The 23,240-nt window shown below is 34.4% G+C and overlaps 1 protein-coding gene across 4 annotated transcripts in view; it reads left to right on the forward strand.

The window, feature by feature from the left end:
• Positions 1 to 23,240, forward strand: part of Gclc (glutamate--cysteine ligase) — a 99,013-nt gene that overhangs the window by 4,403 nt on the left and 71,370 nt on the right. For all 4 annotated transcript variants that reach the window (XM_069833239.1, XM_069833240.1, XM_069833242.1 and 1 more), the window contains 2 exons: positions 13,586 to 13,771; positions 17,902 to 18,074. In XM_069833239.1, coding sequence (XP_069689340.1) covers positions 13,586 to 13,771; positions 17,902 to 18,074 — 359 coding nt within the window. The remainder of the gene's footprint in view (positions 1 to 13,585; positions 13,772 to 17,901; positions 18,075 to 23,240) is intronic.

A 23,240-nucleotide genomic window follows, 5' to 3' on the forward strand; every position in this document is an offset into this window, starting at 1 on the left:
GCTACACAGCCGTTTCATTTAACATCTCACTCACCACCTTCTTTTTTCGCCATTCATTAAATAGTGACAGCTCCTTATAATATCGATCTTGCGATATTCGTGGTAATAGCTCTTTGGCTTGTTTGTTCTGTTTCTACCAATATTTCGTTAGGCATTTCAATGCAATCCATTTCTACAAATTAATCTCAGACTAAACCATTTGTAGTAAACACTTTTGTTTTATTTTCCTACCATAGTAACCGATTATGACGTTTTCCCTATCATAGTAACTGATTAAGACGTTTCCCAATTGTTATTTTATCTACAAATTCTCAATAATTTCTGTTCCAACAACATGTAAAATACAGTTATTAATTTATTTCCTCTTTAGATATATGGTTCAAAATGCCATAAAATGTTGTACAATATACGAACATTATAAGAACATAACAGTCTTATATCGTAAATAACTATTGAAATAAGGCATTACTGTATATAATGAAATACTACCGACTAGAACAAAAAAAAAAAAAAACAATCTGCTGAAGTTTCCAGATAACCATTTGTTTTAAGAGTTCTTGCTTCACTTTCAGATACCTCTTGTACTTCCTCCAGGCATGTTAGGAGATTTTTCCTGTATTCAAAGTTCACATTAACTTCTTTGTGACAAAATTTCAACTGATTAGGATACGTCTTGGAAGTTGTTTGTGAACATGGGCATCTGGATTGGCAGTGTGTTGAATAAAGTTTCAGTTTCAGTTCAAATATTCTTTTCTTTCCTTCCTTTTGCCTTTCTCTCTCGACATGTTAGGATTAGCTGGGCTCTAGTGTACTTCAGTATAGTAATTGGAGAAAAAATTTCCAGTACTATATGACAAACGGATCTGAAACCCTGACCCAAATAGCTTAGCGGCAGTGTCACTGTCTGTCCTTTGCAAAATTACCCCACACCACTCACACCCCACCATCACTCAGCTCATTAAAAAGGTCTAAAGGTCTCGACAAGGAAAATTACAAGGACAGCAAATGAATAGGTGTTGCCACATTTCATAACTTCAAATCTTCAAAGTTATTCTCAGCAATTCTTAAAATAAAATGAATTGTTTTTTCACTAATTATCATATTTTATTAATATTATATACTAATTGCACACACAGAGTCATAAGTAACATGAAAAGTGGAAGATTTAGGAAATCGGCAACCAAGGATTCTCGCTAGGTAGTACCTCAATTTGTGAACTAAACAGATGGTCAGGCTCGGGGAGGAGGAGATGGTTCGGGCTGAGGATAGGTTCAGGGAAGAAAATGGTTGCAGACAAGGAAGCGGAATCAGGCAGTTTCGTTCACATATTTCCCAGAGTTTCAGATCCATTTGTCATATAGTAGCATTCCACAGTATTGCCTCTAACTTCCTGATGAAGTACTACCACCTTCTGGAACATGTTCGATACATCAGAAGTTTCAGTAACTTTTTAGTTGTCTGTTTTATCATGAGGTAGGTCCCACAACATTTTAGTGTGTCAGTTAAAGCAGATACAAGAGGTCAGGTTTCTCTTTGTCTCTTCTTTGTGTTTCTTTATAGATAGAATATATGCAGAGCTAAACTACGATCTAATATCCATTGTACCCAGCATACCTAAGCTCATGACATTGTTTATGTGATGTTTAGAAACAGTGTTCTTTACATTTCTTGATAACTCTTCCTACTGACAAAGAAAATCTACTTCTTAAAGTAAACAAACAACAACATTTCTTGAACAGATGTGTGAAGTCCTTATGCCTAGAGTGACCAAATTTTATCGGAAAAGGGGGGGGGTGAATCCGCAACATCTGACATGAAAATTGTAACTTTAATTTCACATAATTAACTTTAAAAAAATTGACTACAGTATTAAACCTATCACACTTGTAAATAAACATATTGCTTCAATTGAGAAATTATAGGTGAAGTAGAAGCAGTAGTTTCGGATTGTTTCAACCAGGGATATTTCCCAACACTTTCTGCTTTTTTTTTATCATCTCAGGTTACTTTATCACATACTTCTGATATATAACACTTGAAGTACTGCAGCCAAAGTGTTCATTTCCAGCCTACAGGACTTCTTTCTTCAGTCCACTGAATGTACATCACGAAAATATTCTCTCAACATTACAGTTGTGAAGAGGAATAGCAAACAAATATTTAACAATTTCAGAAGTTCTGAATACTATTCTGGCTTTGACGTTCTTGAAACAGATTTATCCATTTTTCATGACATAGTTTATGTTCCCGTTCTTGCTGTTTCGTGTCAAAACATGTTTGAGCATTTTTCGCGAGATTTTCAAATATGAAAACATGAATAAAAATTACAAATCCCAACAGATTCTGCTAATTCTTTAAATATATAGTACGGTACTGTCTCTTCAACAGTTTCCCAACAGGTTTTTTGTTCATTAGCATGCATTTGAAAATATTTAGGCCTAAGTCGCAAAATGAACGATTCTATTTTCTAAGATAATCTTTACAAGTTGTATAAAATTCATCAACTTCTCTTCTGAAAGATATTGTAGCAGACCCACTTATTTTATCCCTTCTAAGTAGAGCTTTGACATTCACAGACATGAACTGCTCTACACTTCTCCTATTAATGATTTCATATGTCTCCTCTACCACTGTCATGACTTTTACTACAGTCTTTTTACTAAATTCAGTCTTTTTAATAGCACTGAGCTGAGCCTCGATGAGCCACAAGTATGCTCAGTAAATGAGCCATTACAAAATTTAAGCAGTGGTTTTGGAGGCTTTTCCTCTGATAATAAAAATTATTTCAGAGGTTCAATTAGCTAGTAATAAAAAGAAACAATCTCAGAATGGTACACATTGGTGACTAAGTGCCACTTTTTAAAAATTGAGGTTTTGATACCACCTGTCGTACTAGAGGATAAACTAAGTTTATGCACACTTTTGTCGCTCTTTCTTGAACTATACCCTTATTATTAAAGATAAATTTATGCGCCAATGCTCGAATCTGAGATTGCAAGTTTAGCATCAAATGGCTATGCACCTAAATCTTCATAAATGCTGAATGTAGTTCTGCATCAAGCAGCTAAGCAGTATGTTCCTGGCGCTTACATTGTTGATGCATCTCTGACATACTTTCAATAATTGTGCAGTTTGTCACTTGTATAAGGTCGTCTAGAAGATCGTCAAAACTTTGTTAATTTTATAAGTATTGAATGTAATCACTGGAGGACGAATGTTTAAACTAATGACAGGCAGAGCACAAAATATTATAGACATGTTAATTAAGAATCTCCCTGGAGCTGAAGAAGAGACTTCCAGCTCATTACACTATGTGACAGTGCAATTATTACATATAATTTGACATAATTTTCTGTTACGTGAAGCACAGAATGTGCATTGAGCTCTACTTTGTTTACTAGGAGAGCAGAGTAGAATGGGAAATATGCACTGTGACCTGTGCCAGCTTATCGTAATCGTTAATGTGATCAGTGGCAGATTTTACGAGTGCGCCAGGATATCATAATATTCTAGAATCGTTTATTTCACTTCGACAGATTAATTTGGCAGCTTTAATCATGCATATATTGCTTCTCTGACACTGAACTGTTTTGGATCACGGGCGAGTTCTTAAGAAATTTCATAACTAGCCAGTAATAGTCCATCATGTCTGCATTTATTTGCTTGAATAGTTCGGCATTTCTTAAGATTACTTAAGAGATTTATACGTACTGGAACTAAAGATAATTACAAAAAATCACATTTAGTATTCTACACTTTGTTTATACATTTGTTTCGGAAATAGTACGTACAAACAACATTTAATTACTCATACCTTTTAAGTTGCACGTTCTTTATGTCATAAGGAGTACCGTAATATAGTTGTAGGCCTATATTATTAAATGTATTAATGCCCAGAAGGACTTCCGAGCATAACATACAATGTATATTCTCCCCCTCTAAACAACAAAAGAACTCTTCCTTTAATTCCACATGATATAGTCGTTTTTAGCTCGTAGGTACACACTGATTTGATAAGCCATATTATGTCGCCACTGATATTGAATATTCTAATCTGCCCACACCTATTATTTTATGAGTTGGTAAGGAGAGAGAGTTAAGGAAAGGGGAATAGAAGCTGATCGCATAGTGCGATAAGCTCTGTCAAGGTCAAGGTCCTCAAATGATACACCAATGCAATATCCATGGCTGGATGAATGCAATAATACACATACCAACATCGTCTTTAGCGCAAAGTGAATCGAATAGCATTGCTTACCTATGCATAATAGCCAAATTGCCTCTGATTGAGGTTCTTCTGGCTGATAATATGTACATCTATTACCAGACATTACATCTCACTTGATGTTGTGTGTCAGAGGAAGAACAATTGTTTGTATACATCTGAAGTCTGATTAGTGTAATATGTAGCTAATTGGCGAAGTATGCAATGGAGGGGGAAAGCAACTGGCCACTCTACTCCATTGTGTCTTGGCCTAGTTGCCTCATAAGTAGTGCCTTGTTCGTATTACTTATGAGGTTCAGATCTGTTTTCAGACAACAACAATAGCCCAATATTAGTGCCTCACTGGAAATGTCACTGATGTAGGATTTCGTGTTATTTAAAACTGATAGTAATACATTCCACCACGATTATGTTGTTTTGTTTAGGGGAAATGAAGAAAAAATAGAGTGTACAGTTCGTTAGAATATAGTGTGGAAGTTGCAGAAAATACTGTACTGTAAATTTTCATTTGTAGGCCTATCAGAGTTTGTTTATACAATTGTTCACAATATTGTCCTACTGGTATTATTATTCCAATTACCGGTACATTGTATAATGCTTATTGCACTATTAAAATGTACTTGGGCGTTAATTAATTTGTTGTTTATATGCCTAAGTATAATGCATGAACCATATAGACGCCGTTTCTCAGCGCTTAAATGATTGATGCTTACCAATATATGCCACAATAATATGCATCAACAATGTAAGTGCTGTATCTGGTGCTTAACCGATTAATGCGTAACTATAATGCAATTGTTTCTATTTTGACTAAGTGCAATATTGGAATATCATCTGTAATAGTGCGTATTAACTCAGTTTTATGCATATACTATGAATCGGTACATGAAACTTTATTATATGTGTGGTTATTAAATCTGCAAGAATTAAATATATGTCTCCAGGATTAAGAATGTTTCAGAATCTTCTAACGCGTTTTTCTCGAAACTAATAGAATGTCATATAGCCGGTTGAGGCATAACACCATCCAATTGAACTATAAAAAAATAATGGTCCAATTATTCAGGAATGAGATATCTCTGTCCAATTTTCTATAGATGTGTGAGTTTTTTTCTTTAATTTGTGGGTTTTCAGGTGATCACAGACGCGTATTTTGTGGGTCAACATAACCTGAAAAGTGAAACCAATCTTCATGTGTAAAAAACACCTTGTCTGAAATCTCATCTCCATGCCAGTTAATATATGGCATCTCTTGAACAATTCAAAGTAATGTACCCTTTTCTCATAGACTGTGGGTGTAAGCTCATGCCCGACATTAAATTAATACTGATGTAAATTGACTTTTTGTTTCAAAACTTGTGAGCAGAAGAGACGGAGACACTTATCTGTTGAACCAATTTCCACAGAGATTTTGTGGGACTTTTGAGCATTCTATCCCAAATCTGTAGAAGCTTCTCTTCTCTTAAAACAGGATGCCTACCAGGTCCAGTAGCATCTTGAACTGTTCCTGTTTCACGAAACTTACATTATTAGGGACTAATTCTCTAACTGAATTCTGACGAGGTATCAGAGAATTCGGAAAACGTTAACTAAATCTGAATTTTACTGCCTCAGTGTAATTTTCGCCCTCTCAAAATACAAATTCAACTAGCCCTAAAACTTTCGCTCCTCTGTAGTTAACATTTTAAGCACAGCACAGACACTTTTCTAACACGCAATAATTCAAGTCGACATTTCACTCCGCTACCATTAACAGAACCTTACCTTCTGTCTTGCCTCCACCTCCTCCCCCTTCTAATCCTTCCCCCATACCAACATTCTTAGGGGATGTGAATGATCAGTCCCTGCTTGGGTAGTGCACTGCGATTTTTGTAACACTATAAATTACTTAACAAGTTTATTATGTTGCTATAGTTGTCTATATTCTTGTCATTGTGTTTTTTATTATACATAACTGATTGTATTTAATGGAACCTTGTAAACCAATAGATTTCATTACATTTCATTAAGCACATTTTTATTACCAATATTGCTTACCAATCGAGATTACAAAACTTAATGTAAAGTAATAGTCACTTTACAGAATTTGTATGTGCTGTCTACGATTGAGATTTTTGCATGACAAGTTGATTAATTGATGTCAGAAGATTGGAGAAACTGTCAGTGAATTTGTAGAAGCACTCAAGTAGATGAGTAAGAATCGTTAATTCAAAGCCGTTTCTGCAGATGGCAACAGGGAAGAGTTAATTAATTCCTTCATAAGTGGATTATTGGATCTTTAGGTTGCAGCAACTTTTGGAAAACTGGACTCCAATATTAAAAGCTGTTTCTGAATAATCTAGGCCTATGTGTCTAGAACTGGCTAAGTAACATTTACAATCATATTACTGTTCAGTATCTACAGTAATATTTAAAATCATAATATGTGGAAATTGTTGCAGGAAGACACATTTTAAAGTATGAAATTCTGCAAACAGAAATATCAAAACCAACTACTTAAATGAACAACAAATTTTTACTTTTTGTCTTGTTCCGAAATAAAAATAGGTGGATATTACTGATATGTGTGTCCTAAATCTGAATGTAAAATCCAAATTGTCCCTTCACATACCATTTTCCGGGGAAAATGAATTGAATTTTTTATGAAAAAAGTCTTTTTTATTTTATTTTCCACTGTTACTGGTACTGATAATATTACAACACACTAGGGATTCAAAATGCCTCATAATACTTGAAAAATGTGTACTGGATACAAAAATGATGTTATATAGTTTAAAACACAACAACAATAAAAATATTTCATGAGAAAAATCTCGGAATTTGAATTCACCATTTAAAATGATTTTCTGGACGACTTCTGTTTATAACTAGATCCAGAACTGTCTTTTACAAGGATCCAACAATAATCTGCAAGCACTCTGGATGATGATCTTCCTTTGTATCACCTTTTCATTTCAGATATTTCTTGAAATCTTTCTCCATGCTCATTGCTTACCTCTCTAAGATTAGGACGAAAGAAATTCAAACGAGACTGAAAAAAGTGTATTTTGAGAGACATTAGACCCCATTTCTCATATGCACTTAACATGGTTTCCACAAGATCGATGTAGTTGTCTGCCCTAGATTTCCAAAGAAATTTGAGCAAACATCTTTGAAAGTGTACCATGTCCTTTTTTCTGTAACGGAAAGTTTTTCCTCAAGCAAAGAGACAGCCATAACTTCGCGAATTTGTGGACCGATCAAATGCCCACTTTTAATTTGCCTTCACTCAAATTGGTAAACTTTTATTCTTGGCTAAGACACGAGCCTGGCTCTTACAGTAGTGGCTAGAAACATTTTTGTTTTATTTATAATTTTAATTTGTACTCACTAGCTAGCTAGCTAAATAAATAAATAAATTTAAAAAATACTGAAAATCACACCCTTGTTTGTTCATTGCGTAGACCTTACTTTGAACTGTTATGAAATTTACTAAATAGAAGGAACTAATATCTGTTTATTTATTAGAAGTGCAAAAGCACATGCCAACAACCATAAGAAACCGGAAATAGGTCATAAACTTATAAAATGCATTAGCTTTTGTTTTGGTTTATGACCCCCCCACCAGATGCTTCCTGGGGGAGTGCTTATCGAAAAGTGAAATCATAATATATCTTAAAAACCTTGCGTGATACAAAGAAAAGAGCTGCATTTTCGGATTCAGTGCACACCAGACATAAGGGACACATAGTTTTAAGTTGGAGTAAAATTCTTGTTTTCAGTGAATTGGCCACTATTCATGGTAATTAATATTTTTGAGTCACCCTGCCTGGCCTAGACTATATTTCTTGCAGCTATAAATGGGACTCTTAATACTGGGAATTCATCTGGCTTCATCATTGTCACTCACTCAGACCTTGCATGTGAAGTACTGCTGTCTGTGTAACAAGTGGCCATGACTTGCTCTTTTTTATGTCATGTAAAAGGGCAGTATAAGCCAAGCCTCTTGACATGTAATCACTTGTATGAAAATGTATCAATTTCAGTCCTGAAATTCTTTCATTATTATGTAATTCTAGTACATGATACATTGAGATAGCATGGCAATGTGGTAATGACATCTGCAGTTTAGCCACTGCTATTGTTAAGCCTGCTTTTTTATTATCACATTCAAAACTTATTGCGTTGAAATTTCGTCACCATTCTGAAAATCATAGTAATCTCCTATAAGAGAATGTGGTAGAGACTAGCAAATCATTTTGAAGAGCTCAAGTTATTGTCACATGAAAAACCGAGACTGATAATTAATTATTCACAAACCATTACCAGGGTCATCTTGTTAGGATGCAAAATAAAAATAAAGTCACAATTAACTTTATAACTTCTTTACTGTTTAACATTAGAAAATTACCTGGCTGACTAGTTTCGAACTGGTGTTTTTCAATGTCCGAATACCACTTTGAACCTAGTCAGCCAGGTAATTTTCTAATGTTAACACAGTAAAGAAGTTACAAAGTTAATCAGTGATTATACATGGGTTGATTTTTTTTAGTAGTGGCAACTATACTGCAGTGAAGCCTTGCAAAGGAGCCAGGCAATATCGTTTATACCATAGATTGCTTACATGCCTCCCCTCCTTCAGAGCTAATGAACTCGGCCCTCCCCCCTCCATGTCCATTCACAGTGACAACAATAAGACGAGCAGTTGTGAGCAAGCTGTTGCAGAATACAGTCGCAATGTTTTCGAAGGCAGAACAGAGAACCTGGTTAAAAATTCAATGTGCTAGAGGTCACACGGCACGACAGTGTCATCAAGGACTGCAAGAGGCTTGCAGTGTGGCTGCGTTACCTTACCGAACAGTAGCAAGATGGGTTAGAGCCTTCAGACAAGGACGCGAAAGTGTGTTGGACATACCTCGATCTGGTCACCCACCAGTAAGTGACGAATATGTACAGACTGTGTATGCATTAGTGGGGACAGATCGGAACTTAATTATTCGTGAGTTTTGGTACACCATAACTCATATAAATGTTGATGACTAAAATAAAAAATGATTCATGAGTTAGCGTAAGATACAGGATTGGCGCCTTCGACTGTGCTTCACATCCTGAAGGACTGCCTGAAAATGCCGAAAATTGTCTCAAAATGGGTTCCACATGATTTAACGGACATGCAGAAATGGCAGCGATATGACGCTTCTCATACTCTCTTGCAGCACTATGAGCGCGAAGGAGAGGTCTTCTTATGGCGTATCATTACAATTGATGTGACTGGGCCAGATTTTATGAACCTCAGCTGAAATGCCATTCGAGTGAGTGGCATCATTATGGGTCACCACGAAAAACAATTCGGGAAACCCCCACCAATGTGAAGGGTATGCTGATTCTTGCCTATGATTGGGATGGTGTGATCTTAAAGTATATAGTTCCCCCAAGGCAGAATGTTAATGTGGGGTACTACTGTTCGTTTTTGTAAAACAATCTGTGAGCAGCTCTGAGAAGAAAACTGCGACACTTTATGGATAACCCACCCATTATTCTGTATGTATGATATATTCCTATTTTCAAAGTGTTTTAGAAATTCAAAACACAAATCTAACTGGACAAAATTAATAACTTCTCTCCTATCTAACAGATTTTTATGAAACTTTGTACAAGAGTTACAAGTAACATACATTTCTGTATACAAACTCAGATTGCGATTGTATGAGAGGAACTACCCAGTTAAAGGGAGTGCATTAAAAAAATTAATAACTTCTCTCCTTTCTAATAGATTTTTATGAAATTTTGTGCAGGAGTTATGGGTAGCATATATTTTCTATGTACAAATTGTGATTATGATTATATGAGAGGAACTACCCTTTTACAAGAGGTGCATGTACATAAAATTAATAATATCTCTCCTATCTAACAGATTTTTATGAAACTTTCTACAGAATTTAGAGTTAGTATATTAGTATATATTTTTGTGTACTGACATCACGTTTGTACGGAGTATCTAGAGATAGAGTGGACCGCTGTGGCCTTGCACTGAATGATAGTTTCCGTGCCTACTGTCATGTCAACATTGCAGCTCACGGCTGCTCCTGCTCACAGCAAGTTCCATTAGTTGAGTTGTATCTTGCGTGCGAAGGACGGTTGTGCACGTCAGGAATAAAATTGTGTTGTTTGTGATAAGTTGTACGCATCAGGAGTAAAATTTTATTGTTTGTGATAAGTTATTCATTATTATGGTTGAATATACCTTGGGACAACGTATTTTTCTGTATGATACGTATGTGAAGTATTCTTCTGCAAGACAGTGTCAGACAAATTTCATCATAAGTTTCCAGATGTTATAATTTCTAGCAGGACAATGTTTGTAACCTTGTGAATGAAATCAGGCTAACAGGATCTTTTTTGAACAAAGAACGAGTTCAAGAATGCTGTGTGTTGACTGAAGAGAAGCTGGATGAAATATGGGCCAGGTTAGAACACACCCCGAAAATCACTGAAACATTTAGCACAAGAGACTGACATTTCCAAGTCGTCATCTGCTGTTACAATGACACTTCTGAAACTTACGCCCTTCAAGGTGACTGTAGTTCATGCTTTACAACCACAAGATCCTATAAGTAGAGTAAATTTTTGCAATATGTCCGTGATGGCTACGTGGACCCACTTTTAACCTTCACAGATGAAGCGTGGTTTCAACTTAATGATTACATTTCTACTCAGAACAACAGATACTGGGCTACCGAAAATCCCCATGTTATTCATGAAGTTCGTTACCATGATCAAAAAGTTGGTGTGTGGTGTGCAATAAATGCGAATAGAATTATAGGCCCCATAGTTTTTGACACAACTGTTAATTCAGAAGTTTATGTAAATATGTAGTATAGTTCGTGAATGTCTGTTCCTCTGGCTGCACGTGACTTGCCGGCTGTTTACTGTAAATCTGGCAGTAGGTGTGGCAACTCTCGTCCAGTTCAAGGCCGCTGCTGCCTTGGTCCACTCTATCTCTAGACGCACTGTATAAGAGGAACTACCTTTTATAAGGAGTGCATTTGAACAAAATTAATAACTTCTTTCCAATGTAACAGGTTTTTATGAAACATTGTTCACATTCTCTATTTGGCATCTATATTTGAAAGATTTCTACTTTCTTTACGAGTATACCACTACTTTTACACTATCTATGTTCTTTCTCTTGTTGAGCTGAAGTCTGTAATGCAACTTCTCCTGAAACTAAATCTCATGACATATATTTCACTTTTCGTTTTAGATGTTTTGGAAGGATTATGCAGTAGTAAAACGTATCTGATGAGACGTTTTCGTTTGCATTCTCCTCTCACATGTTTTGGAGTTATCCCCACTGTGGAGCAATGATCTCAAGGAGTACTGCTACTCTTTGCTGTGTTGCAGCATGTTACATTTTGTATTCTCAAAACTCCTGGATGTATCAAGAAGCTTGCTTGACAAAACTTGTTCAGATTGATTTGATCTATTACCTCTGTGAATTAATCTAATAAGGTTTCCTTCCACCCTGTATAACCCTCCAGATGAACTATTCAGGTTTAGATAGTTCGAATGTTTCTCCTAAAACAGTTTTTATTGGAAGTTTTAATGCACACTTTCCTGAAGTCAATTATAATGACATAAATTCTGCAGGAAAAAAATTAGGGACTTTATCACCAGTAAAGATGTTGGAACTAATTTATAGCGATGCAGATACTCCAACATTTCTCCATTATAATGGATCTCAAACTAATCCTAATTTAACTTTGGCATCCTCAGATATCGCTGAATGAATAACAAGAAAAGTTATTTCTGATTGTGGTAGTGGTCATAGAATCATTTTAATACAATTGAGAGGTCCACTGCAAGAGGGAGCTATGCCACATTAACCATATTGTGAGAAAAATGTCTAACGAAAAGGGTTGTATCCTAGAATTAGAGTGCTCTGGAATTGACTGGTGCAATGCTACATCTATATAGATTAGATAAAGAAAAAACAGATGGTAGGAACTGTCTAAAAAACATGAAATTTGACTGATCAGAATTTTGTGGCATAGTTACATCTTGCAGTAGAACCCTCAATTAATCTTAAGAATAAATCACAACAATGCATGCCTACCGGAGTTCTGCATTTACTAATTTCGCTCGAACGTGAGAAAACGAGCATGTAGTTGGCTATTAAACCACGAGATGCTGCGAGTGTACGAGGCTTTATCACTTGCAACTAAACTTAGAGTGAGTGATGCTCGAGATGAGCGAAACACATTCGTGACAGTTGTTCCGGTAAACATGGATGGGAAACTAGACAGGTTGTGGAGGCTAACCTTATAAACCACGAATAAAATTAAGGAAGCCATTAGATCTTAAAAGTGATGTGTGGGAAAAATTTGTTATAGAACGAACATATCACATTTAATTTCATTGCTCTCACAAGCAAACGTTCTGATGGGAGCAGATAAAAAAGTCTTCAAAAACAGTTGGCAACCGTAATACAGTAGACCCTCGATTTAACGGACCTCGATTCATCTGACTTGGGATTTAACGGACATATTTTAAAATCTCTATTTAGACTATTTTAGGCAGTTTCGATCTTTACTAATAAAGAAACAGCATGCAATTGGAAAGCAACTGAAGATCAATGCTTTCTTCAATCAGCCTACTAGTTCACAGCAACCTTCTAACAGTAAATAAGTGCTTGCATGTTCTTTTGAACTATCAGTGGCTAACAGAAAGGCGGTTTTTTTGTCACTAAAACGGTTTGTAAAGTGTTTTTTTTTCTTATTGTACTGTATTTATAATTTGACCCTAGTACTATGTAGTGTTTCATATTAGAATAGTAATATATTATTGTTATACTGTAGTGTCAAACTTTCAATGTTATGTTATAAAATATTACCCTTTAAAAATTAGCGATTTAACAGACACCCCTTAGACCCTATTAGTCCGTTAAATTGAGGTTCTTGAGATGGGGCGAGATGCTGCTTGATGGCATCCCGGTTTCTATTGAAATGGCTTAAAACCATCCTGTTACTTCTTAGCACTTCTTAGTGTGTAATGCATATGTGACTCTATTTTTACGCATGCTACTCGTATTTAAACTGCTACATTATGTTTGTAGGTCTAGATGACACATAGACTGTACATCACACGGTATATTTTCATAACTTACGTCTGTGAATTAAAAGAGGAAAACCATCCCGATTCTTTTTTTCATTTCACTTCAAGCACCATGTGTAATAATATACTGTGTGTGTGCGTGCGTGTAAACTACATCAGATCTGGCCTCACCATATATATATATATATATATATATATATATATATATATATAAAACAGTAATTTTTATTTTATTAATTTGAGTGATGACATTTTGTTTTGTTTCAGTGGTGTCAAATCACTTTGGAGGCCAGAGTATGGAGCATATATGGTTGAGGGTACACCAGGAAAACCATATGGAGGACTGCTTGCACATTTTAATATTGTTGAAGCAAACATGAAGTATCGCAGGGAGGAAGTAGCAAGATTGCTAAATCCAGGGGAGGCTGTGATGTCTCTTACAAGTTTTCCCAGGTGAGTTAGGTTTTTTAATATTTGTATTTCAGTTTGTATGGTATTGACGTTATTTGGATATGTTTGTTATGACTTAAGTTGCAATTTTGTGTTAACATTTGCACCAGAAGTCCTATAATGTGCTCACAACATGAGAATTAACTTTCTGCTTAAACAGTTATTTTCTTGTAGAAAGATACGTGAAATTTCTTAAGAATTTAGTTATTTATGATCGTGTGGTAGATATTGCAGTATTTAGCTTTAATTAATTCAACAATTAATTCCTTTCTCACAGTACAGCATGATATTCATAATATATTTATTATATTTATTTATACATTACTATGCTTGTTAAAAGTTCTGAACAAAAGAAAATAATGATCTATATTGGAGTGTGAATGGAAACTCCTCCAACTTTTGATTTTACATATAATTTATGCTATTTATCCAGATTAAGTAGTAGAATGCGCAGGGTTATTGTAAATTTGAGCTCTGCCTATCAAAATATTTTTGCTGTGTTAGTGAAAGATAAAGTTATTCTAATTATCTGATTTACAATTGTTTCATAGTATGATATTCATAATGCAATTTTATGTTTTTGGAATCGAGAATATAATACAGATAATTAGAACTATTTATAAAGAAAATGTTCCTTTAAATTCCAATCCTTTTCTTTTAAATATGTCGCGATTTGATTCTCAATATTCTCAGCATTAATAATATCACTGAGGAATATTTTGGCAAATGGAATAGCAGAAGAATTTTCATTGTTCAGGCAGACGCATTCAGCATAATATTGCTAATTTATAACTGAAAGACAAAGGTGCCTTGATTTCAGAAGAGACCACAGATTTATCCTAGAATACTTTTCTAATGCCGTAAATGGGCATGCCAATACTATTTCCAGTCAGAAAATATTCCACTGCAAACTTCCATAACTGGATTCAGATTGCAAGCATCTTAAAAATCGTCAGTAGGCTTAAAGTATTCAATATAATAGATAAGGATAAACTGTTTAATTAATGAAGTTAGCCTTATGACTAATGTGGTGAATACCAAGTTTGAAGAATGGACATTTAAAGGACAAAATGTGAAATGTTGTTTTTAAAATGTTCCAGTAAAAATACATTATTACAAAAACATACTGTTAGTTTTCAATGTCATTTTTGTTTCTGATAAGTTGTTATGTTAAACTAACCTTAACAATTTTCAGTCTATACTTATTTCTTATGTGCAATTAATGTGTTCAATTTTTTGTTCAGAGTTCCATATATTGTTTCCAGAATTTTGTTAATTTTTTCATTATGGAAATTAGTATAATGTCCCAATTTTTTCCAATGCTTGCAAATGTATATCGTATAATTTCTTGTTACGAGTATCTTTGAATCTATATTGAAATGTAATTTCATTATGTTGGCCATTTAGTTTGTGTTTGTTGTTTTGTGCTGCGAGATTATTGATTAGTATAGACTGAAAATTGTTAAGATTAGTTTATACTGTTAGTTATTGGCTTTGTTATAGTAATTCCAGGAACAAATTTCTGCCGTGTAAAAAAAAAAAATTCATTGTTTGTTTGTAGACGGTTGAAACAAACTCTTTTATCACTGAGACAGTAAACGCAATGGTTTTGATTAAGACACATCTCCGAAATGTTTCGTATGTTTCATATATTGAATTTCATTAGTGTATCTTGAAAAGCCCAAAGCTTTCGGAATAAACTATTTCTTCACCTAAATATAACATTGATATTCTCCGTTATACTTAAGAGCTATAGTAAAGAAGTGTATGAAAACGTGTTTAAGTATACATTAGTTGTTTACGTACTTTAATAAAATTACGTACTATACTGTCTTATTTTTATGTAGGTAAACTCTGTCAAATGTATTCGTTTGTGTTCTCTTTTTAAGTGCAGAAGATGGCAAAAATTTCTTTTTCTTTCTGTAAATCTGGTCACTGTAAATTAATATTCATTATGAATTAATTGAACAGATGGGGAAAATTTCATTGACAAGTAAATACTAAATATAAATATGTGATTTACAGTAATTACAGTGATGTATTATTAACTATACTTGGAATATACTTCTCATTATGAACATTGAACCGTATGCGTTTAAAAATAGATAATTATGATAACTAGTTCATTTTTTTTTGTGTGTGTGTTACACAGTGTTCATAATATATGATAAAATGACCTATATGTAATTGGTAATTAAATTAGAAGTTTGTGTGTATTGAGTAGGGAAACTAACTTATAAATTTAGGATGTGCTCACTTTTCATAAAAATGTAATGTATTTAAATAATTTTTACAAGTTATTTCACGTAAATTAATTATACATTTGCGTATTTTACTTTGTAAGTATCAATATATTATATACATAAACATTTGTGTGCAATATTGACTTGTAATATTAATCTTTAAATGTAAATAATAAACCACTTGTTTCCTACTGACCTCTGTAAACAAAATAAACATGAACATCATATTCGATCGATATTCAGTCAGTCATCAGTCCTGAAGGCTTTGTCATGTTGCTTCAATATATTATCTCACTTTGTTGTGCTGTTTTTCTTTTAATTCTTCATAGTTGTTCGGTCTGCTGGCACTGCTGTAGTTGGTGTTCCAGTTAAAATTTTAGTAGTAGCTAGTAGATTGAGCAATACCTAAAAAAAAAAAAATATATATATATATATTTTGGCCTTGCTCAATTGATGCATAACACCATCCAGTTATAACTTGTATAACAAAGGACTATGAGATAAAAAACGGTTATGGAAGTTTTCTGCTATTAATGCTTTTGATTAATAACAAAACTGAAATAAAATTGCACAGTGTACAAGGAATGATGTTGTTTCATGGAACCATGACAGAAATAACAGAAAATTGAACAACATTGTTGATACATCAAGAAATTCAAAATCCAGAAGCAAATGAACTTATATATTAGAATTATATTTAATTAATTCCTCTGAACCAATGATATTAAGAAACTAAATAGTTGTTAGTGTATTTCGATGTATTTTTACTCCCTTAACAATTTTCCAGTGAAACATACAAGGAAGGTAGTATTTACACATAATAGAATTATTGATTTCTCTTGGTAAATTCGTATGTCCAGACTTTGATTTCCACAGCGTATGTGTGTACATGTGTGTTTGTGCATGTGCATGTGTGCTTGTGTGGGTTGTTTTTTTTTTTTTTTGTGTTCACCATGTTCGCCTCTTCCACTAGAAGCATCTTCATTTCTTATTCTTTTTTTCCATTATTCTCTGTCCTATTCTCCTCTCTGTCACTGATATTCGAATTCCCTGTATATATGTTGTGGTTAGTAGTTCCTTCATTATGTAAGATGACATATTCCAGTTATTTTTAGAAGTCTAAAATTATTTTGTAGCAATAATACATGATTTCGAGTTATAAAATACTTATTACCTAGGTACGGTAATATACTTTTTAGCTAGCTAAACTTACTGATAGTTAAAATTTACAGTTTCATATGTATGATTTTGTTTCTGAATTAATATTCTTTATCTTACGATGTTGGATGACGTATATACGTCCGTTGATGTGACATATTAATGAATATTTAAATACTTATATAGTCACAATCATGCCATGGTATGGTTTCTTTCCACCCATAAGCAGTGCTGACTAGATCAGACGCTATGGACAGTACTCTGTAACAGAGTCGCCAGTATGAGAGGAGAATTTCGAGCCTTTGGCGTGAGACGAACTCGATAGCTCAGTTGGTAAAGCGCCTGACTGGAGTACAGGAAGTCACAGGTTCGAATCCCGCTCGAGGTTGCGAAATTTTTCTTTCATACCATGGCATGATTTTGACTATACAAGTATTTAAATATTCATTAATATTCTTTATAATTATTTGTTAGAATATAAACATTTTTGTAATAAACGTTTGATTAAACCATGAATTCGAGAATATACAGTATTTTTACGTATTTTTTGGACTTAATTGTCAGAAAGATTTATTTTGTAAAGATGTTGATGGAATACTAATAGCCTATTAATACTAATAATCGATTTCATGAATTAATTAATTTCGGCTGATGCTGTGAATCTTGTAGGATTTTACCTAGATATTTATGATAGGAAGTATTACATTTCTATACATTTTTTTCTTCTTACAGGCTTGGTTCTCCTAATTTCACAGATCCTCCTACAGTTCCTACGCCAGATAATGGTGCATCACGTTCTCTCTTTTTTCCCGACGATGCAATATTCCAAGGACATCCACGCTTTAAAACACTTACTAGAAATATTCGGCAAAGAAGAGGATCAAAGGTTGCTATAAACCTTCCTAGTGAGTTGAATTTAAAATAAATTCTCTGGCTGTGAGTTTTGAGACTTTCACAGTCATTGAATTGTGGAGTAGATTTTGATTATTTATAACATAATAGCCTACAGTATTTATTGTTTTTATGATGGCTGATATATCTTCACATGGAAATGAAATCACTAAAAAACTTGAAACAGTTGGAGACAGTTCTGTCTTTAGTATGTTATAAATACCCAAAGACTATGCTACAATCATAATACTTTGTTTTTTATTTATGGGTATATCTTTCATTATTTATCTCATTGAATTTTCTTTCTTTCTTCTCTTTTAATTCTTCTCCCTGTTTCTCTCTCTCCTCCTCTCTCTGTTCTTTCATTTGTTTCTTTCTTTCTTTTTGATGTAGTACACTTTTAATTTTTCTCTCCGTTTCGTTTTTCTCTTTTCCTCTCACATTCCTTCTCTCTCTCTTCTTTCGTATGTTTCCTTTTTTTGATATACGGTATTTGAATTTATCATTGTATGAATGAATAAGCAGCTCTTTAGTGAACAAGTTGTGTATAAACATGACGTGGATGTTGTGTAAAATCAACATCATATTCCTATGTTTATGATTCTTATTTTATTTGTATTTTTTTATCAATTTAATCGATATACATATAACACCGTTTATTTCCTAAGTAGAGAAGAACAAATTATCCATGTACCTTGTGTATCATAAGTATCAATACTGTAATATGTATGTACTTGATAATATATGAAGACACCACCGTAGCTCAGGTGGCAAGCACATTTGGCTTGTGATCTGCAGCTGCACTCATGCGTGGGTTAATCAACCCCAACGTGGTTGGGTTTTTTCCGAGGTTTTCTGCAACCATAAAATGAATGTAAGATAATATATGGCGAATTCTCGCAATTATCTTAGCAAAAACCATTTCGCTACCACAAATCCCATGGACACTATATAACCCAGTAATTGATACAGTGTCGTTAAAGAACCAACTGAAAAAAAAACACAATTCCATAAACATAAGGAACAACAGAACTTAGTAAATCCTCCTGCAATCGAAGTAACAAAGCTATTATTTTCAAATTACCACGAATTATCCAGCAGTGTTGCATTCAGTAATAATGGCATATTCTTATACAGAGTGAGTCAGCCAGGGCTAGACCAGCATCAGCGAAAAGTCGTATGCGTAGTAACTGCTGTGCCATTGGATTGATCAGACCTCTTAGTCTCGTACGTTTGGTGTTTAGTTACATAAACTCGTTCACACAGTGAGGGTGCAGCTGTATACCGTACATTTAGAGTAGGTTACAATAGTGTGTCCATTACGAAATATAGACTTGAACAACGAATATTCATTTACGACAACTTTGTAAAATACGGATCTTGGAGAATAGTTGTAACAAACTTCCGTCAGTCATTCCCTGATTCGCCAGAGCCTTCTAAAGCAATGATTTACAATTTACTTAAGAAATTTCGTACAACTGTATCAGTATTGGATAAGAAACGAACATGTGTGAAGTGTGTTTTCACTGATGTGTTTGATGACAGGATGGTAAGTAATTGGCCACCAACTAGAGAGATGTCCTACGACATCATCCCGCCATGTAGGTCAGCAAATAGTGGTGTCATAGCCTTCAGTGATAAGAGGTATGAAGCAATTAAAATAAAACCTCACAAAATTCGTTTAGTTCAAAGGTTAACGGAACCCGATTTTCAAAGCAGATTTAGGTTTTTGATGTGGTTCCAACAGTCAGTGTATGATGGACTACTTGACCCCACCTTAATTTTTTATAGTGACGAAGCATGGTTCCACCTGAGTGGTTACGTGAACACTCAAAACAATCATTACTGGAACAGTGAAAATCCACACCTTTTCACGAACAACCGTTACATGACATAAAAATAGGGGTATGGTGTGCAATGAGCAGATGAAGACTGATTGGCCCCATTTTCTTTGAGGAAACAGTCAACCCACAAAGATATACACAGTTCATACTCCGTCCATTTTTTAATGAGCTGAGTGAGGACTAAAAGTTGTACAGTTATTTCATGCAGGTTAATGCCACAGCTCACACTGCTCATGTGTTAATGACCGCCATTCAGGAAGTGTTTGATGACAGGATGGTAAGTCGTGGATTATGGCCAGCTCGGTATTTAAATCCCTGTGATGTTTATTTATGGGACATACTGAAAAGTAAAGATTACGCGAATAACCCACATACAATTGAGAAACTCAAAATATCCAGCACGAACTTGAGGCATTTCGGAGAACGAACTGTGGTGAGTTGTTGGTCATGTCTTCAGGAGATGTGCAGTCTGCCAGATATCACAAGGACGTCATTTCGAACATAATTTATGAATTCATTACATCATTATGCAATACTAATCGCAAAAGTGAGGAACAAATTCTCTGCATGTGGTAGCGTCGTTACATATGAATCAGCCGCCGTGAGTGTGGTTAGGAGTCTAGCCCTGGCTGGTTCACCCTGTACGTTTCTTTCATAGCCACTGAACGAGTCACTGGAATGGAAGGTTTTGTATTTCTCTTGTGCAGTGGTTGGTCTGTGATTGGTTGCTATTGCTCGACTTCTTGGAGAACTTCCATTTGCCATCTTGTATCCCAGTAGCATGAAGAGTTATATCTTCACTTTGAAGTGGATTGTACTACAGGAAGTGACTTATGTCCATCACAGAATCTGGTTCATTGCAGAGCACACATTTCAGAGCACAAAAATGTATATTTGTTCATTATGTAAAAATGTTTTTAAATTCGCTTTTGATAAATAGTCTTCATTCTTCTAGATTATATTCAGTGCCGAATTCATTCACTGCCCCATTCACATTTTAGCAGGCACAGACAGAATCTTCTATTGCAAACTAACTTGTCAGCTTATCATTTCGTTTTCTATCACTGTAATCTTAGTACCCTTTGCCAATAAGTTCCACTGTTGCAATCTAGAAGCTAATAGTTCCCCTACTTGCTTGGACAGACTTAAATCTCTGAGTCATTAAGTTCTGACTGCCATATAAGATGTGGTTCATTATCAGATGGGATCAATAGACATTGAATGATAGTCTAAGGATTCTGATGACTCTTGTTCCTCTGGAATGACGAAATCTTCCAACAGGGTGAAGGGTTAGAGATAGGATATTTAAGTGGCCATAGCATGGGTCTTATGATTGAAGGGAGGCTGGAGTATATAATTTTATCTCCAGTTTTGCTTGAAAATATCTCTGTTTTGGTAATGTCGAAGTCAGCCATTCTAATGACTGGTAAGTTCTCACAAATCATTGGAATAAGAAAAGCCAATTGTGGTTTTTCCTTTTCACCCACTTGATAACCAAAGTAAAAATTACACCATTCTTACATTGACTATAATTGATTAGCATGATTTCAAGGTAAACTGACCACAAACATAACAAAAACTAGGCCTATTTGGAGAGTATTTACATGAATGATGTTTGCAATCCATTATTCCACTATACTGCGAAATAGTAACACCACACAAGAACTTTCCATTCAATGCTAACTTCATTTCTTCCCTCAAAAGATATTTTATTTATTTAGCTAGTAGGCAAAGTGAGTACAAATTAAAATTATACAACAAAAATGTTGTCCAGATAATAACTGTATTTCTTTTCCCACTACTGGTGATCACCACATATCAAAAGGAGTAATAAATAAACTATATTGGAAAGTAGTGTTCATTCAGTCCACAAAAGTGAAAGTATGTTTTATCTACCGACATAAAAATATATCAGAAACCTTTTCAATGAATGTAAAACAGTTACTTAGATACGTATCATTTGGTTACACTGCTTTGTGTGGACGAATCTATTATATTATCTAGTTGTGTTCAGAAGGATATTAGTGATCTGGTTTTTGACAGAGCTCCTCAATGAGCATAATGCAACTTCGATGTATATTTGATATACAAAATAACACATTTATTAATATGAATATACATTTATTAATCTGAAATAACCTTCTCTTTAATTAATTAGTATAAATACCGCTTTGTAATAATTATTGTAACATAACTGCAAATAGACGTAAGTTTCAACACTCACAGAATCCAACAGCATCTTATATAATGGTATGGAAGAATTGCATTAAAGAAAGGAACAGTGTTTGATCGAGGTCAGTTTAACACATTTTTAGACTATTCACTGACTAACTTGAAGGAAAAACTGAATGAGGTAGAAACAAATAGTAAGAATAAAAACATTCGGGATTTATATAAGGGTGTAAAGGAATTTAAAAACGGATATCAGGCAAGGGTAAATGTGATCAAGGATGAGAATGGTGTCTTGCTTGCAGACTCTCATTCAGTCCTGAACAGATGGAAGAACTATTTTGGGCAACTACTAAGTATACATAGGCCAAATAGTAATGATCGGGACGAAACTGAAATACAAACTGCTGAGCCATTTATACCCGAACCCACACTTTCAGAAGTCGAAATTGGGATAGAAAATCTGAAAAATTATGTCTCCAGGTATCGATCAAATTCCAGCAGAATTAATACATGAGGGTGGAAGCACATTATCTAACGAAATTCATAAACTTGTACTTGCTATTTGGGAAAAGGAAATTGTACCAGAACAATGGAAGGAGTCCATAATCGTACCTATCTTTAAGAAGGGGGACAAGACTAACTGTAGTAACTTTCAAGGAATATCACTTTTGTTGACGTCCTACAAAATTTTGTCCTTTTGAGAAGATTAATTCCATATGTAGATGAAATTATTGGGGATCATCAATGTGGTTTTAGGTGTAATAGATCGACTATTGATCAGATTTTTTGTATTCAACAGATATTGGAGAAAAAATGGGAGTATAAGGGTACAGTACACCAGTTATTCATAGATTTCAGAAAGGCATATGACTCGGTTAAGAGAGAAGTTTTACATAATATTCTTGTTGAATTTGGTATTCCCAAGAAACTAGTTCAATTAATTAAAATGTGTCTTAGTGAAACTTACAGCAGAGTCTGTATAGGACAGTTTCTATCTGATGCTTTTCCAATTCACTGCAGGCTAAAGCAAGGCGATGCACCATCACCTTTACTTTTTAACTTTGCTCTAGAATATGCCATTAGGAAAGTCCAGGATAATAGAGAGGGTTTGGAATTGAACGAGTTACATCAGCTTCTTGTCTATGTGGGTGACGTGAATATGTT

The sequence above is a fragment of the Periplaneta americana genome, chromosome 8 (assembly GCF_040183065.1).
Source record: "Periplaneta americana isolate PAMFEO1 chromosome 8, P.americana_PAMFEO1_priV1, whole genome shotgun sequence".
In the NCBI taxonomy this organism is placed as follows: Eukaryota; Metazoa; Arthropoda; class Insecta; order Blattodea; family Blattidae; genus Periplaneta; species Periplaneta americana.